This window comes from Apostichopus japonicus, chromosome 3 (assembly GCF_037975245.1).
Source record: "Apostichopus japonicus isolate 1M-3 chromosome 3, ASM3797524v1, whole genome shotgun sequence".
Classification (NCBI taxonomy): domain Eukaryota; kingdom Metazoa; phylum Echinodermata; class Holothuroidea; order Aspidochirotida; family Stichopodidae; genus Apostichopus; species Apostichopus japonicus.
This window is the reverse complement of record NC_092563.1, coordinates 19,538,115-19,557,091: the sequence shown is the minus strand read 5'-3', so window position 1 is coordinate 19,557,091 and position 18,977 is coordinate 19,538,115. Positions and strand designations below refer to the sequence as shown.

General features: G+C 37.7%; 1 protein-coding gene across 1 annotated transcript in view; it reads right to left on the bottom strand.

Moving 5' to 3' along the window:
* The window catches only part of LOC139965357 (importin-4-like), a 23,207-nt gene extending 4,230 nt beyond the window's left edge, over positions 1-18,977 (bottom strand). The window contains exons 1-23 of the mRNA XM_071967650.1: positions 18,820-18,977; positions 17,731-17,817; positions 16,586-16,665; positions 15,797-15,838; positions 15,294-15,426; positions 14,338-14,474; positions 13,687-13,729; positions 12,978-13,145; positions 12,046-12,129; positions 11,240-11,374; positions 10,543-10,706; positions 9,797-10,047; positions 9,038-9,142; positions 8,021-8,146; positions 6,252-6,375; positions 5,301-5,412; positions 4,509-4,636; positions 3,790-3,867; positions 3,222-3,385; positions 2,729-2,922; positions 2,068-2,250; positions 1,296-1,504; positions 624-756 (exon numbers count right to left, since the gene is read on the bottom strand). Coding sequence (XP_071823751.1) covers positions 624-756; positions 1,296-1,504; positions 2,068-2,250; positions 2,729-2,922; positions 3,222-3,385; positions 3,790-3,867; positions 4,509-4,636; positions 5,301-5,412; positions 6,252-6,375; positions 8,021-8,146; positions 9,038-9,142; positions 9,797-10,047; positions 10,543-10,706; positions 11,240-11,374; positions 12,046-12,129; positions 12,978-13,145; positions 13,687-13,729; positions 14,338-14,474; positions 15,294-15,426; positions 15,797-15,838; positions 16,586-16,665; positions 17,731-17,817; positions 18,820-18,945 — 3,006 coding nt within the window. The 5' untranslated portion in view covers positions 18,946-18,977. The remainder of the gene's footprint in view (positions 1-623; positions 757-1,295; positions 1,505-2,067; positions 2,251-2,728; positions 2,923-3,221; positions 3,386-3,789; positions 3,868-4,508; positions 4,637-5,300; positions 5,413-6,251; positions 6,376-8,020; positions 8,147-9,037; positions 9,143-9,796; positions 10,048-10,542; positions 10,707-11,239; positions 11,375-12,045; positions 12,130-12,977; positions 13,146-13,686; positions 13,730-14,337; positions 14,475-15,293; positions 15,427-15,796; positions 15,839-16,585; positions 16,666-17,730; positions 17,818-18,819) is intronic.

The following is an 18,977-nucleotide window of genomic DNA, read 5'->3' as shown; positions in this document are numbered from 1 at the left end:
ATGGGTAAACCATTACACTATGGTGTATTATTGGCAAGGTCAATGCAAATTTAACGAGCTGATGCTCATCTTACACATCGGACTATAAAGCCTTGCACTTGAATATGCATGTAAATGTAATAAACAATTCCTTACCATGAATTTGATTTATAATTATATGCCTTTTAAACTATCCCTTGTGGTTACTTGGAATTGCTAATGCATATTAAACTACACACAAGTAGCTAATCACCCAACTATCCATATCACCACATCCTCACAAATATCCACAGGAAATGTTCAACCACTTGTACAGGATATGAATAAAGGAAATACATCTCTTTGTGTTCACGGAAACACATTTTCTTCGGGTTAACCCCTGCGATTGAGCCTAATGGTATTGTTAATTTGAATTTCTATGCATAATATATTGAAATTAAATCTTGCAGTGAACTTGAATTTCTTTGCATATTAAACTAAACACCGCTGTTAATTATAAATTTCTTTTCCTAATCAAGCGATTAATCTAAATTTCTTTGAGCAGAATTACGCTACTTAAGAAAGAAAACATTTCACACCCACAGGTCTCTTAAAGCAGACTTTAGTGCGAAAATCATTAAATGAACAGTAAACAAGATGGCTACCTGGTCTACAGGGACGAGGCTGCTGTTGCTGGCTATCATCCTGCACACTGCAGCACACACATTATCTACCACCTGCTGGCCTCTGTTTTGGCTCAAAATGGCCGACAAGACTTGAAGAAGAGGAGGGAAATGTCTGAGTTGTTAAAGAAGATGTAATTGCTTTTGTTTTGAGTAAGAAAGGTGGTAAGAGATTTCGAAATAGAAATGGATAACATAAATTCATGTAAGGTCTGATGTAAAAATGAATGATATAGGACCACAACACAAAATTAATAATACAAAAATTGGTATGAAAAAATTTACTGAGCAAAATATTGGTCACATCAAACCTTAATTGATCAGACCCTGGACTAAGTCAGATCGTAGCTACTGTCTAACTCAGCCCTGGGCTAGATCATAATATAAAACCTGGGCTAACTCAGACTGCAGCCACGGCCTAGTAAGGAGCATAGCCAGGGCCTGCTTATAAATTGATGTTATAACTTTCTCATGAATACATCCTATGAAATGAATGAGGTTACTTTGTTTACTGCTATAAGAGGGAGTGGTCTAAAACAGCTCTATCCAATCCAAACAAATCCTAATATTATTGATGCTATAAACATCCAATGGGTCAGTTACAAAGTTTACAAACCCTTCGTCACCTCTGATTATTGTCTATTATAAGGATACTGGTGTACTTGTTCTCCTCCGTACTGTGCCAGGACACCCAGACCAAAGACTGCATTGTTACAGACTTCATCATCTTCATCTCCAGCCAGCCTTATGAAGACTGGGAAAAGGTGCTGAACAAAAGGACGGAGGTTGGTTTCCATAGCGACCATGGTCTCAGACAACATACCCGTGGCAAATGATTTGTCGGCTGCAGACGAGGACTTTTTCTGAAGAGAGAACGGATTGGGTAGATGAGTAGATTATCTTATCAGATCTTACCGATCTGAGTATAAAATAGCAGACCTGATGAAAACAATATGTTTGTGCGAATAGTGTGCATTGTATTAGTTAGCTTCAAGGCCTTTGTTCACCCCTAAGACTTCGAGTTTAGATTTACAGAGTGTGTAAACAAAACTGTTGACTAAATGAAAACAAGACCCCTGTTATTGGGTTGAAGCGGGGCAGTGTTTGTATAACAGGTGTTGTTACTGCTTTTCTCAATTCTTAACAAAGAAAAATTTGAGTGCTGTGTGTTATTAGTATTATACAACTAAATGTATACAATTGAGGTAAAGATACTGGCTAGTGGCTAGGCATCTCAAGTAAATGCTTCAATAGTAAATAATACCTAATTACAATCAACCTAAATTATGCAAAAAAGAATCCCACTATATCTGCAATGATAAACATCCAGCTTCAAAACACGAGACTACTGTGAAGCAAACAATATTACATCATAATATAAGGAAATCTTCCCAAGAGAAGCAAAAGCCTGATTTAAAAGACTTACTGTCTTTGCAAACAATAGCTGTAGCATCCCTGCAAGATAAGGTGCAAACTTGTCCCCACCCATGGTAGTAGCTACTGAGGGTATGAGGTCACCGGCATATTCCACCAACATGGCGTCCTGCTCTGCCTGTTCATCGTCGTTTTCCCCGCCCTCGTAATCGTCTTCCTCTCCTTGGCAGTTTGTCTGACAGTTTTGAAGATAAAATCATATTTATTCCCTGGGGTGGACACTTTTGTCGAAAACTCCCATGGGGTTTGAGTTTGGTTACCAAATACTACCAACTTTTCAAAACTGGAACAGACAGGTTAATGAGCATGGTGAACACAAAGAGATTTTTGTGTTCTCTTTGTGCTCACCATGCTCATTAACCTGTCTGTTTCTGTGCGTGTTTTTGTCCCTTCTGTTACTGTTACTTGTCATTTAGCCTTTGCAGAAGATCCTGCTAGGATCGTAACGTCAGGCCAACTTACTTTTACACATTCTCCTACACAGGCTCTTTAGTGGATAAGCAGTTGGCTAACAGTTTTATTTTATTTTGGGAACACAGAGACGTCGGAACATAGAGATGAAACCCTTTGAATTACCTACATCATGTTAGGCTACATGATACTTACAGTGCACTGAGACTACCACATGTTACTATACACACATATGCCTTTACCTTTTCTTGAAACACATTCTTCACTGCTTCCATTAATGCAGACAGCAAGGCAACCTGGGCACCAAACAGTCTACCTGTAGACTTGAAAATATCTGTAAATGATTCCAGAGTTGCCATGACAACAGTCTTGTCATCGTCATCATTGATAATTTCTACCAACCTCAGTAGTACCTCACTTGCATTCCTCAAAAATTCTGTGGAAGGAATATAAATTGGAGCAATATAACCAATATTTAAGTAATCTTAACATTTTAATGTCCAGGGGAATGATATAATGGTTTCCTTGAAGTTATGTGTAAATACTTTTAGCACAAAAGATATAAAAGCAGTAGAAATCAAAGTGGAATTGGGATATAATTGAGAGATATGCCTGGCACCTCAAGAGCAAGTAATTCAGTAAGAATTATTAAAAAGAAATTATTCAACAGTTTACACAAACTGACACAAAACGTTAAATATAAACACATACAAAAGATTGAACACAAATGTATACCTTCACTATTTACAGAAGCCTCTCCAGAAATCACCACTTTTCCCATCATGCATTGCAACTGTCCCGTCGTTATGGCAGCAGCTTTCCTGATGTTTGGCGCTGAGAAGTGCAGCAGTTTTAACACCTCAGTGGTACTTATTTCATAGTACTTTGCAAACCCAATCCTGAAACAAGGAGCATATGCTATACATAAATAGTCGCAGATTTGAAATCAGCTGCAACACATGAGATTCTTAAAAGTAATTACAACAATAATAGATCATATCAGTATGATTTCCTAAAGGCAAAAATCTGTTTTAAATGATCTTTTGATTGAAGTCACTTTGACCTATTAACACCTGCAACACATGAGATACCTGAAAGTATTTACAACAATAACAGATCATATCAGTATGATTTCCTAAAGGCAAAAATCCATTTTTAAATGATTCTTTGATTGAAGACACTTTGACCTATTAATACAGTATATACTATACATAGGTATTGAAGTAAGGAATGCAATGCAGATTCCACAGACTGTGTAAAGGTGCAGTAGGGATATGTAAAGGGAGATAAATTAGATGGTTACCCTGTGTTTAGAGCAATCTCACCCAGGGCACTGCAGGCGTCTTCCTTCTCATCCAGATATGCATTCTCAATTGAGTAGCTGTGGCATACAACAAATTATAGATTTCTGTATTTATAAAGGAATGAATTTACTATGTCTTTATACTTTTGTGTAAAAGGAGGTAAAGCAAAAATAATCACCGCCTACATGTGGATCTGGACCGGGCAATAATCCCTTGTAATCAAAGTATGAGACTACCATATGCTGCTACAAACCAACATTAATCTCCTTTTATCTTGCAATGTATAAATATTTTGTTTTGTTAGGTTTTTGACATTTCTTCTCTTTTGTCTTTTTTCACTTCTTCATGTACACATTTTTATTTTTTGTTGCGAGCAGATACTTAGTTGAAATGAATGAATCTTAAATAGCAGGTATACTTAGCAAAGTTGACTTTGTGGACAGTTTTGATATTATCTCTACAAGGCACTATCACATGCATATTTATGACAGAGAAGAAAAGTTTTGAAATTCACTTCATTATTTGATATGAACTTGGCATGTCCAGCTAATGAATTACAATGGCATGGGTTTTTAATATAGAATACTATGGATGTTGATGGACGTTAATCAACATCACTGTAAAACACTTACTTTAGTTAACCTATCATAACAATTTTAATTCAGAGTACTTCACACAGAAATAAAACACTAAATACTGAGAGCACAACACGACTTACCCTTCTACATCATCATCGTCATCATCATCGGTTTCCCTGCTGTTATCTGCTGCCCCCAAATCCTCCTCTTCATCTTCAATGTCCTCCAGTAGATAAGACATCTGACTCTTGTCCTCGTTGTAGTGAGCCTATATGAAAAGACAAAACAAATATAACACCTCTCCAAAAAGAAAAATTCGCAAGGAACAGCAAATATCTTACGGTTCATACGAATGAAACAAAACAAATTAAAATGTCAAATATCTGTGAATTCTTTGTAGATGACTGTCATTTAAAACATGATGTCATTAAGATAATGTAACAAATTAAATGCCACAGATTATACAAAAATAGATTAGAGAGAGTAGGAAAAGAGACTATCAAAGATTGGCCGTGCTTGAGTCAAAATGTTTCATGCTTTAAGTGCAGTTTCTCTGTACCTTGTCTTTAACTGGCTAAGGTTTTGCCAAACGACACCTTTGCGTTCTATCAAGTTTCTCACTGTCAACGTACTCACTATGTGGAACAACAACTACAAGACTCATTCCTGACCAAACCAGGGTTGACTGTTTGGGGTAAAAGTAGTATCAATTATAGTTCTTCTAAGATATGAACTAAGAGAGTGGAAAACTTTCACCTTTTTTGTTCACGTTCGGAAATCAAATGTCGATCAGTTAAATGAAACAATTAAAACTGGAATTGGGGATGATAAATCAACAAAGGTTGAAAATATTACAAATTAATCTTAGCAGTCTTCAACTGAAAGGGTTTATAATGCTAGGTGGTTATGGATGTTTGTGCTAAGTGGCTTACCACGACACCCTCTACAGACTGGAGCGAGCTGAATATATATTTGAGAGGGGTTTCCAGATGAGGAGTGAGTTCTCCTTTTAAGATGGTTGATAAGGATGCAAACAAACCATAGCTAAAAGAAAAGAAAAGATCATTGCAAAAATGAAAGATGGTTTTGGTGCAAAGAAAAATTATAAAATTCCTTATAAATGTCTTACGTAGATAAAACTCTTAAAAATTAAATGTATATTCATACCGGTGATATGTAAAACACTGCGTAAATTCAACCCTCTGCATTAAATCCATATCCCTCAACCCTGGGGTACCTCCTCCACCCACCACCCCACACCCCCAGAAGTTCTGGTTTTTTAGGTTACCTGAGGGCAAAGGGATCCAAATAAAATTGGGTTCTTTAAAAGCTGAACGGGTCTGTCAACATTTTAAAGACTTATATACACTTTCAAAACATTCAGACCAAGTCTGAGAGTACCGTTTGGGGCAAATCAAACAGAAATCCCACCCTACCCCCAACCATCGTGGGGGCTGAGGTCAGAGTTTATTAACCCTATGTCTGGGGTGGGGTCCAAGAACATTATTTCATTGTCCTTAGGAGTGCAAGGATGTAAACAGTTGCAAACCCTAGGATTCAAATTGAAAATGTCTTATAAATGTTTACAGTACTTCTTGAATCTAACAAATGACTGTAACATATGATTAATAAGAAACTTCTTGGTTTTTTAAAAATATTTTCAAATCATTCAAAATACATATATTTGTGATCAAGGTTTCAGGTAGCACTACCTTTACAAATACATTAAACCACCAGGTTTATCTTTTAAGTTTAATCTTAGATTTTTCTCTTTTGTAAATTACCAAACCGAACCCCATTACTCCGTCTATTCACCAATTATCTAAAGCTTGTCTCTCATTATTCATAACAAACTTAATAACTTGCAAACTGGTTCCACTCACATGCATCTCCTTAGATCGGGGTCCTCTGCGTCGTTCAGGAGTTTCATTCCGTACTGTATGCAATCTGCTGCCAGTGGGTAGAAGTGCTGCTGTCCGACTGACCTTGCTAATACTCCCAGGGTATCTGTGATTGTAATGGGTCATGTTTAAGTTACTCTTCAATGCTAGCTAGCAGCAAACTTTATACCAAATGCACAAAAAAGCAAACTTACCAAAACACACAAAAGGCTATTCACAGCACTATCAGTAACATTTATCAAGCTATGTGATAGCTTGTAAGACCCTCATAGCAACACCCCGATAGCTTGCCACACCCTGATAACTTGCCAAATCCTGGCAGCTTGCCACACCCTGATAGCTTGCTGCATTTATCTGATAGCTACACACTAATAGCTTGCCACACCCTGATAGCATGCTAAACCCTGGCAGCTTGCTACACCCTGATACCTTGCTGCATTTATTTGATAGCTACACATTAATAGCTTGCTACACCCCGATAGCTTGCCACACCCTGATAACTTGCCAAATCCTGGCAGCTTGCCACACCCTGATAGCTTGCTGCATTTATCTGATAGCTACACACTAATAGCTTGCCACACTCTGATAGCTTGCCACATCCTGGCAGCTTGCTACACACTGATAGCTTGCTGCATTTATCTGATAGCTACACACTAATAGCTTGCCACACCCTGATAGCATGCTAAACCCTGGCAGCTTGCTACACCCTGATACCTTGCTGCATTTAAATGATAGCTACACACTAATAGCTTGCCACACCCTGATAGCTTGCCACATCCTGGCAGCTTACTACACCTTTATAGCTTGCTGCATTTATCTGATAGCTACACACTAATAGCTTTGCACACCATGATAGCATGCTACACCCTTGCAGCTTACTACAACCTGATAGCTTGCTGCATTTATCTGATAGCTACACACTAATAGCTTTGCACACCATGATAGCATGCTACACCCTTGCAGCTTACTACAACCTGATAGCTTGCTGCATTTATCTGATAGCTACACACTAATAGCTTTGCACACTATGATAGCATGCTACACCCTGGCAGCTTACTACAACCCGATAGCTTGCTACATTTATCTGATAGCTACACACTAATAGCTTGCCACACCCTGATAGCTTGCCACATCCTGACAATCTTACTACACCTCGATAGCTTGCTGCATTTATCTGATAGCTACACACTAATAGCTTGCCACACCCTGATAGCTTGCCACATCCTGGCAGCTTACTACACCTTTATAGCTTGCTGCATTTATCTGATAGCTACACACTAATAGCTTTGCACACCATGATAGCTTGCCACATCCTGACAGCTTACTACAACCTGATACCTTGCTGCATTTATATGATAGCTACACACTAACAGCTTTGCACACCATGATAGCTTCCCACATCCTGATAGCTTCCCACACCTTGATATCTTGCCACACCTTGATAGCTACACCCTGACAGAATGCTCTACTCTGATACCTTGCTGCATGTATCTGATAGCTAGACACTGACTGCTTGCCACACCCTGATAGCTTGCCACACCTTGATAGCTTACAATACCCTGTTGGCCACACCCTTCTGAGAGATTAATTAAGAAGGATATATCTGTAAATTCTGATCCTTCTGTTACATTAGAATTAATCAGATACAAGTTCCTAGAAGAGCACGTGTTAATGTCTAGTTACTGAGAAGACCCTATGTTCAGTCTGTATCTATTATCTGTATCTTTAAATTAGTTAGATGAAAGATTTACCGATGGCTTGGCTCTGAAGTGTGATGTGGTCAGATGCAGGAGAAGCAGTCAAATAAACTTGCAATTGTGACATAGTGGCCTCAAAGTAAGGTAACATTTCTGTTTCCACGGCAACAGCTACAGCTCCTGATGGAAGACAATGTCAAACAGACTACAAGTTAAATTGTGAAAAACAGAAACGCAAAATCTTGATTCGAATGTTTCAAAGTTTCCATCACATTAACTCTTGCACTTCTTTCAGCTGATTTGATGAAATGCACTATGTGCACAATCTTCTTATTTTTGCCAGAGGTCTCTCAAACAAAGAACCTCTTACTGTATGTAGTAGGATGCTAAGGGAAAAAATGCTCCTTTAACTGTCAAAAGGAATGGTTTGATTTTCCTCTGTGCATTGTTTCATCCTTCAACTATCTAGTTTCAAAGATACTCAATCAGATTCTGCCAGAGTGAGATAGATGTAATATAAATCTAAATTCCAAATAGTCGGAGCCAAAGAAACAATTCCCTAACTTAATCCTGGCATTCAATTTAACTGCATAATTCTGGTAAATGGGTAAATAATTTGAGCAAGTGCCTCTCAAAACAAAATTAATGTTTTTTTCTTACACCTCTTAAATTTTAGCAGTTTTCGTTGAGGGCATTGTTCATGAAAGTTGGATTCGAGAAAGTGGTTAAAAATTGGACTTTTTCAAACATGGCATCTTCAGTGTCTATCAGTGCAGCTACATATGTATAACACAGAAGGCAGTACCACCATAGAAGACAACATCGTTGTTAAATTAGTAAGGAAAGAAGATATTCCTTCTTTTCCAATTTTACTAGTATCACTCAAACAGTTGGAAATATTTTTTGACAAACACAGACTTTAAACAAAGAAAAATCAAATAACGGAATGGGTACAAAGATTGTCGCAAATATATCACTGATGCCATGATTGGATTAATTCCGTGCCCTCCCCTGGCTGGCTATGAATATGTGATATAAGTAATATCCCACGATGAATTAATATTTCTTTACCTATTGCACTGACTGCCAGCCCCTTGTGGTGCACTTTTGTTCCAGTTTGTAATGTCTCCAATAGCTGCTTCATAACAGTCGGTAAATAAGGTACTAAATCTTTACCTGCAGACAACAACGACAAAAATAGGAGAAAACCAAAGGAAAATTACCAAAATGACTAGAGATAAAAAAGACCTTCATGGAATATTGTTGCGATCAAATATAAGGGGAAATCAAATTACTAAAAAACATCTTTTCCCTTTTCTGAGAAAATGGATCCACTATCCTATCAATACCAACAAATCTAGTATTTGTATATTTGTATCCAACAAATGGTAGCATATTGAATATGTTGTTTCTTTAAAGTTTGGAGCAACAGAGCCCTTATTTCCTTTTATGACAATGCTTGATTTTTTGCAACAAAGGACATCTTCAGAATATTAACAAAGTAACAAAGGCACATTGCAATGTACCAACATTAAGAAAAGGTAATTTTTTGTACCAAAAAGGCACACTAGTAATTTAATAATAAGAGGTGCTTGTGAGGTTTCTTCAACTAAGAAGACAGGTGCCCCCACCCCCCACCCCCCCCCACCCCCAAATCACCCATAAATCTTGGTGCTGACTGTCTTTTCAGTACCTACTACTAAACAGAGAATGCATTTGAGGGTACCTATCTTCTAATAACCAATCACATCTTTAGAAAATGTTCCACAAAAACATATTCCTGATTTGCATGTAGTAAGTTAATACATGAAGATGTTTGAATGTTGTTACCAAGGTTTTCACAGAACATCTCCAAGGCATAGTAGATTCTTGATAGGCCTTTCCTGTTGGATTCCACAGGATCCTGAACAGCTTGGCTGAGGTAATTTAACAGGAGAGGAACTAACTCAGAGTGGAACTTGCTAATATCTGGCTGCATGTGGTACGAAAACTGGCCGAGAGCAAACAGAGCAGCGTGTCTGACTGGAGTAGAGTCATGACTGATGTTCTCACAAATACAAAGAAGAAAGGTCTTGAGATGTCTGAAAGAGAGCATAAACACAAACGTGGCAAGATCAATGAACCAATCAACAAACCAACCAATCATTCAACCAGCCAATCATTCAACCGACCAATCAATTAACCAGCCAATCATTCAACCAACCAATCATTCAACCAACCAATCATTCAACCAGCCAATCATTCAACCAGCCAATCATTCAACCAACCAACCAACCAATCAATTAACCAACCAATCATTCAACCAACCAACCAGCCAGCCAACCAATCAATCAACTATTCCAGGACGAGTTGTCCTATCCTTTCTGATATGTCATGGACCTGCATTTGCACAGGAACTCATTTTAACTGAGAGCAACCTCATTGAGCCTATACCCTACCTCTCTCCTAGACATAAATAGGAATGAAACAACCTCAAGCAAACATTCATTCTGAAGTTGTGAACAAGATTTTGCTAAGTGAAGGGCCAATTTATTCCACAGTGTAAACTAAAAATCACCACTTCAAATTTAACTCACTTTTGCTTGATGTACTCTGCACAACCTTCTGCTAAGACTGCTAGACTTAGAAGTCCAGCCTTTCTCTCTGATGGATTCTGACTTTGAAGTGCTGGCTGAATGAATTTCATGATGTGTGGAAGAAGTTTTTCAGGAGGAAAATTCAAGGCCATAACATCTATAACCTGTTCAAACCAAATGAAATGTCGGTGAAGATTGCATCAGTCACCCATGGAGAAAGGAGTAAGAAACCGTTTACCATAATAACTTCTACAATTCATGAATACCACATGTAATGTTAGCACAGTGTGTACCTGTAACTTAGAGAAAAATGTGTGCAGGACACCTTAATGCAAATTGGTGCCAAACGAACAGTTGGCGGTGGAAGCCATCAAACATTCCTTATTCAGACCTCGGGACCCCCTAATGGACTCAGGGGCTATATCCCCACCTGACCCATCCTCTCTTGAGGGACGACTACAAGCTGTAAGTACCAACTGAAATCTTTCAAATTAAATAATTGCAATATTGGGAGATATTATATTCTGTGTTGAAAATTAAGTGTGTCACAAATTGATTTTGGGATATCATAAGTAACCAGCGTTGACTTAAAGAATCTCTTCCCATAAGAAATGATCAAGTTCCTTTAATGTTTTATAAATGAGGGTGTTTGCAGTGTGAGGTTGACAGGGGGATCGGAGGGAGGGGGTACACTTACCTGAACTGCGACTAGAGACGGTTTCTGAGTTTCAATTTCATCGTCTTCATCATCATCGTCATCTTCTGCATTGTCACACATGATGGGGAAGAGCACTTTAAGAAGAGGGACCACCATTTTGTTTTTCAGAACAGCCTACCAAAACATAGCCAGGAGAAAGGAAAATTGAAATTGCATAATTGTACCTTTACTGGAGACAAAGGGAGCATTAAATGTTTGTCGATATTTAGCAAAAGTCTGTATTATGTCTAAGATTCCAAAAATATAAAAGTAACATAGTCCTTTTCACAGCCATAGTTATGCTAAATGTTTTATACAAGGATCACACCAGGATAGCATCAGTAAGGTTTCCTATATAAAAAGGGACCATAACATAATCTCCCCCCCCCCCCCAACACACACACACACAAGTTTTAATTTCCAGTGATGGTATGCAGTGAGATTGGGTGGGATGGTATGGAATGGTGTAGATTTAATTGCAGTGCAGCAGGGAGTATTGATATGTAGAGGAGTTCAGATTGGGTGGTGGTGGTGGTGGTGGTGGTGGTGGTGGGTGGTGGTGGTGGATGGTGGTGATGGTGGTGGTTGGTGGTGGTGGTGGTGGTGGTGGTGGTGGATGGTGGTGATGGTTGGTGGTGGTGGTGGTGATGGTGGTTGGTGGTGGTGGTTGGTGGTGGTGGATGGTGGTGGTGGTGGTGGTGGTGGTGGTGGTGGTGGATGGTGGTGATGGTGGTGGTGGTTGGTGGTGGTGGAAAAAGATGAATATTCATGATTCAACCATAAAGCTAGAGTCTATCTATTTTTACCTTTTTCTTCAGACGGATTAACCAAGAGATACAGGAAAGTGCCTTCACTCTTGCATTGTCTCCAAAGGAAGCATTACTAGCAATCTGTTGAATACATTAAAGGATAACAAAACAATCTGTGAAATATTTAAATGAAAACTGTAACCCAACAAGATCCTCAAGTCAAAACAGAGATCCTTAAAAAAAAAAAGACTATAGTACGTAGTTATTATAAATATGTTAAATGTGAAAGAATTCAATAAGAAATCCATTATTCATTCAGGGTTGATATTAAAGGCTTCTACTGTGGCCTGAGATGCATAATTATGCTTATACCAGCCAAAACAAAATAGATACTTTTCTAGGGCATGAAAAGAAAACATTTCAAATCTTTTACATTAAAAGTAACTAATCAATAAATATTTCTACTATACATACATGTTATTAGAGAAAAATACCCGTTGTTCAGACATCATAACAAAGTGTGTACAATGGGAATGAGGTAAAGCTTCTTAAAATATCAGACCCTGTTCATCACCACATTTTGTTCAAGATAAAACCCTTCAGAGATAAATTTCACGTCTAAAACAATGGTAGCAGTAGCAACATTACAGCATCTGATTGATTTAATCAATCAATCAAACAAGCAATCAACCAATAAATCAATCAAACAATTATGTTTTGTACCCTATTCGATACTTACATCCCTTAACAAGTTAGTTGTCGTCCTTTAGCTTGACTTGTCCAATGACATTTCAAACGATTAAGTAAGAGGTTTGAAAGCTTGGAATTTGCTCACTTGCTTTGTACGAGACTATTACATACTGCTATGGAGAAAGGTGAAAACCAAACAGTTAACTTATCATAGTGAAATGTTCTCATATGTCGTGCAACACTTGATAGATTTCGGGAAACCAACTGCAGACCGTATTCTAACCACCACTCTCACATACCTCACAACAACACTGCACGAGAGGTTTGATGTACGGGGCAAGAACAGACACTTCACTCTCCAGGAGCTCGTCAAATAGTTCCATTGCATCACAGCCATAGTCCTCATTCCAAGCTAAGAGTTGAGGCACAACTTCGATGACGGGCGGTATAAGCTGGCGAAATAAGTTCTACAAGACAAGGATAGTAAATACTGCAAGCCACATTTGACAAAATCACAAAAGTGTTGTATCTGTTGTTGAAGAATACTCCATAAGTGTGTATAGTTTATTTGATGATTCCTGACACATGTCACCGAGCGGAATGCTTGCTGGAGCTTTCATTTTGGTTGTAAACATGCTGGAAAAAAAATTTACTATTCTTTTGAATTTTTGGATGAGAGTATCACAAATCAGATTCTTGATATATCAATAAAATTACAAGAGTTCATTTTCACACTATGTATTAATGAAAATAGAACATGATATTGTCGTCTCAATATAATTCATAGGATTGACGTACCCAAATTATCCACGGTATGAAGTCTCACTTCTGCATGTCACCTCTTAATTGTTTACCAAATGTGTTTGTTGCTACTGTTAGTCTATAGATGTAAAATCCAATGTTTCTTCTTCTGAGCTGAGCATTCTCACTGTGAAACAAAGTAACCACTCATAGTAACCAACCAACCAGTTACAAAAAAAAGTGGATATAATTGTAAAGTATATTTACCACTTCGTCTGAGCCGACGCAAACCACCAGTGACGTCAAAGTTCTGGTAAGTAAGGTAAGAATCAAGCAAAAAACAATCAACGAACACACTAATTATCGAAAGACATCTGAGATGATACCACAGCAATGATGTAAAGTATCACTGACATACAAGAAAAAAACAATAAAATAAACTTTTTTTTTTAAAGAAAGTACTTTAAGACTTAAACTTTCTCATCCCTTCCTTCATAATCTTTTATTTTTAGAAACTGGAATAAAATAAGATGAAATCTGCATGCAGGGCATATATATATATTTTGTAAATTTGGATTAGTAATTTTGAGAGTTTTCAATGGGGGCTCTCTTCAGCCACGCTCCGACCAGCCATGCTCCAACCAGCCACGCTCAAACCAGCCATCCTCCAACCAGCAACGCTCCGACCAGCCACACTCCGACCAGCCACGCTCAACCCAGCCACGCTCAAACCAGCCACCCTCCAACCAGCCAAGCTCCAACCAGCCACCCTCCAAGCAGCAACGCTCCGACCAGCCACGCTCCAACCAACCACCCTCCGGCCAGCCACCCTCCGACCAGCCACCCTTCGTCCAGCCACGACATTGGAAATCCAATGAATAATAAGAACCATATAAATATGAAAAGAACAGTACTTACTTTATCGCATTGAGAGGAACAAACTTGCTCTCAGGATCTCTGAGCATGTTTGTGATCATTCGAAATAAATCACGAAACATGGGCTTTAAGGACTCTCCACTGGTGTCCGCAACATAGGACAGTATATGACTAGAGATCTGAAGGATAAATATATAAAATAAATTATAATGAAGTAGGAAAAAGGAGTAATAAGAATATATTGAGCATCAAAATAGAGACAGGGTCTAATGAGTCATATCACAGAATGTAACCAGATCTCTTGAGGATTAGGAGTTTGCATGGCTGAGTACAATGTATGAGTCACTAATCCCTTCCCTTCTTCATGAACCTACCCAAATCAGAAAGCTTTGTTCCCCAACTATGCAAATTACCTACCTCAATTAATTGTTTTGAGGTCTGCACAGGACCTTGCTATACTATCACAGTGTACAATTTACGCATTTTTCCTTCCTCTCGGTTATTGTTACTCTTCAACGTTAGTGTCACAGATCCGAAATTTGCCAAAAGAACCCCCAATCCATAACATTTGACCAGGACTACCTCCCATACACCTGTAGGAGATGTAACTGAGAAATGATAATTTCCATATGAAATTCTAAGCTAAAGTTGTTATACTAACACTAATTATCAACTTATAACACAATTTGGAGAGAGAAATATCTCAGAGGATTTTTTTGCATCCATGTACTCTACTAACTTATTCTGAGAGAAAGAAAACTGTGATTTCAAGCAAAGTGTTACTTCTAATAACTACCTAGAGTTGTTGAACTTAGCAAAAAAAAAATCCCAACATATCAAAGGTTCTTAAAATATGACTGAAATGACTGCTTCAGTGTGACCTTCCTAAATTATATTGACCCTCATCATTTGAATACTGTATGTTGCTTTTGTCCATGAATTTATCTTTTGTAGATCTCTGAAATATTCTTTGTGCATTCAAAGAAACATGCACCAACCTCTCTCTCTAAGGAAACTGAACTAGTGAGGGCACTATTTAAAAACTGCAAGAGTTGTGGCCACTTGGCTGCTGGTAGCTCTTGTTTCGCTATGGTTGCAATAATCTGTCCAAGAGAATTCTGCACCACTCTCCTGCAAAATGGGAAACAAATGAACCGATAGTTAGAGAACTATTAATTATGAAATGCAAAGTTCCTTTTATTCTTTCTTGATTACTCTAAAAATCTCTGTTTTCCTTTGCACTACTTTATAACCTTTCAAAAATTTTAGAGCAAAAGCAATTTGGGTCCTTTAGATTTTATGTCATATTAAATCGCATTTTTTAAATACATAATAATAGATGGATCATACAAACTCAAAGTTTTATCTTAATTCAAAATTTTGAAGAAATATGATCAAAAGAATGTCAATGTTACAAGTGGTACCATGAGATGTTTACAAAAATCTTCTAAAAATATTAATATTAAGCAGATTTAGATGGATTTAAATCTCCGTTACTCACTCTGGTTCCTTCATGACCATTTCCAACAGCATTTGTTTCATTCTGGGGGTAGAGGCAGCAAAGTATGATAATATATACTAAATTATAGAATTAATGAATATAAAATTTTACAATATATATAATCTAATATACTTTAGTATTTGCTGATCTATAATTGATGTTTAAATGTTTTAACTGTCTTTTCTTTGCTATGACGTCTAGAACGTATAAAAAACACTAGAATCTTTTTCATCAATCATGGCTTCATATATAATAAATAGCTTCAACAAATGAAAAAAGAAAATATTGCATTATAGTTTGGGAATGTGATTATTCCAATTATTTTAACTAGCAGTCGATGTACCCTATCAGCAAGGCTATGATAATACTGTACAAACGCATCTAGGGTCATCATCTTCACTGAAAGTGGCTGGAATGTAAAACTACAGCAATTAATAAGTACTGTACTGTAGAAAATTTGTCCTGTTCTTCCTTCTTTCTCGCAATATTACTGTAAGTACAGTATATCGCTCCGAACATTTGCCTTGAAATTATTATAGAAGATATATTCACATCTAGTCTTGCATAATAGAGAAATTAATTAAAAAAAAAGGATTTGTTCTGTAATAGTGCTCAGATTTGAAGGATTAAATGAGGGCATTTTGGATTTCTAGAAGGCTAGGAAACGACTGTACAATTTAGACCAGCTGTTTTTGTTGCTACAGTACAATAGAATACAGTAGTTATATTTATATATAGCAAAATCGGCTCCATCAGTTCCTTCTCAAAATAAATAAGAGAACAACTCACTTTTCCTGATCTCCTGCAGTGAGAGTTTTCCATTTTTTAGCGATCTTTCTCCTCAGCAGAACAGCTGAAAGCTGGCGAGCCTTGAAGGATAATATCAGGAAATGCCATTATATTTATGAAATATAGTAATAACAAATAATGTGGAACTCTTTACACAGACCACTCATAAACCATTCTGTTTAATCATCTAGTATGTTGCCAACAACACAGTAATATATTGCACAATTTGTTTTGTCAGGTACGACCTGGGAATCATAGTCACAAATTAAATGCACCCAGGTATGGATTCAAGAGTATGGAAGGGTTGTAACTTTGCAGCCTATCAAAAGTATACTTATTGACACAACGTTGCATTTTAAACCTAATTAGAGACCTCATTTATTGTCAATAATAATTATGAATATGTATCATTTACCAATTGAAAAAGTTCTGTGGGAAGATCCCCAGAACCCCTAACATGGGAGTAGGTGTCAATGACTCCAAGGCCTCAACCACTCCTTTACAAGACAATGGATCTGTCCCTAGCATCCGCCTTGGATGTAGGGTGCTTTATATAACACATACATAGGATCAGTAACTTGAAACGTTGAACTGTTTATGGTCAAACTCTCATTGGAGACGGGAATTAAGATACATACAGTAAGCCTACAGTACATATATCCAAATGTGGACACAGGTGGTGTGAGGGTGTAATATCCACCAACCCCCTACCTGACATCACTAAAAAAAAAACTTTATTACTCTAGAACAATTATATATGTGTTTATCTAAACCTATTGAAATTATAGACCTAAAATATATTCTAACTATTCCCAGAATGTACCATGGTTTGATGTCCAAACTGTCTGAGGGGATCCGGCCCCCAAAACCAATACAAAGGAGTCACCTTCACTGGTCCCAGTACCACACCCCAGAGCTAACAGTTGTACAAAACATATCAAACATTTAAAATTTGGCACCCCACCCCCTCCCACCACCACCTTTGAAATCCAATGTGTGTCACTGTCCCATTTCCCTAGCTAAATGGCTGTCCTCCCTACATCCACCCCCCCCCCCCACTTTTTTAAATCCTGGCTATTTTCACTGATTTTTATAATCTTATGAATAAGAACTTTACATAATTCATTGATCAATAATATTCTCACCTGAGGATTGGTAGATGACTGAGTTATATTAAATAATTCAGCAACAAACTGTGGATCTTTGCTCAGTTGTTGCAGTTGAATTGTCCCCTAAAATGAGAAGATGATAATTTCACAGCGGTGATAATTACATATTAGCCTAAACTTAAATTTTAGCAATATCTGACAGATTTAAGTTTTGCCTGACATTTGAACCTAGTAGGGTCTTCTTCAGAGGCTGAATGAAGATCTAATCATTTAATTTTGTTCCTTCATCAGTCACTACTGTACTTTGTGTATTCAGAAGGTCTTTCATACTGTACCTTCCTCCGTTGTATTCTTACACTTTGAAAAGAAAGATAGACAAGCATATACATGATAATTTTCAATGAACATAATGTTAACTGTTATTTTGCAGGTAATGCAATGTAAGCACCCAACACATCACAATGAAGCCGTTTCAAACTGTGCCATGACAAAAACGTTAAACATATACTGTGGAGTGTTAGCTCAGTGGTTAACACCGGTGCCTTTCAATCATAAGGTCCCCGGTTCAAGTCACTCCCAGATTAATGTGTGTCGTCCAGTTACAGAGTTATTGACACTTAACAATTCATAATCATGGACGTTAAATATGAATGTGAGAGACTGACTTCGGTCAGCTTGCGACTTTGATAAGCCAATTGGGCTTCTTCGCGAGTTCCTGCTTGCAGGAGGATCTAATATACATACATACATACATACATACATATGTTTAGCCTACATACAGTACAGTACCAGGCGGTAGCCCGCATAGGCCTAACTGCTGTAGCCTGGCCTGTTTCTTTTTACTTCTCCACACTGGGAATAAATATTGCACGAAAACTTAAACTATAGGCTAGCTGTAAGCCTTCTGATAAGTAAGAATGGTCACATTTGCCTAATATTGTACGTATAACGTACTTCACTCTTTTCGCGAAACTAGGCCTATTTCAAATTTGTATGATGAATAAATAGTCAATCCGCTTGTTTTCATTATATTACAAATGGGGTACGAATATAACGTCAAAAGTGACGTTCGAACATAACAAAGCTCATTCTCTTGTTCTTACAATTACGGAGAAATTATCATACCTCTTGAATTGCATCATTAGACGGGAGGAGCAACTTGCACAAGATTTCTTCAAGTGGACGCGTGTTCCCGATGGGAGCCGCCATCTTGACAAGAGTAGGGAACACGTAGCTAAAAATTAAGCTCATCAAACCTTACGTTGCCACACGAACTGCAATTC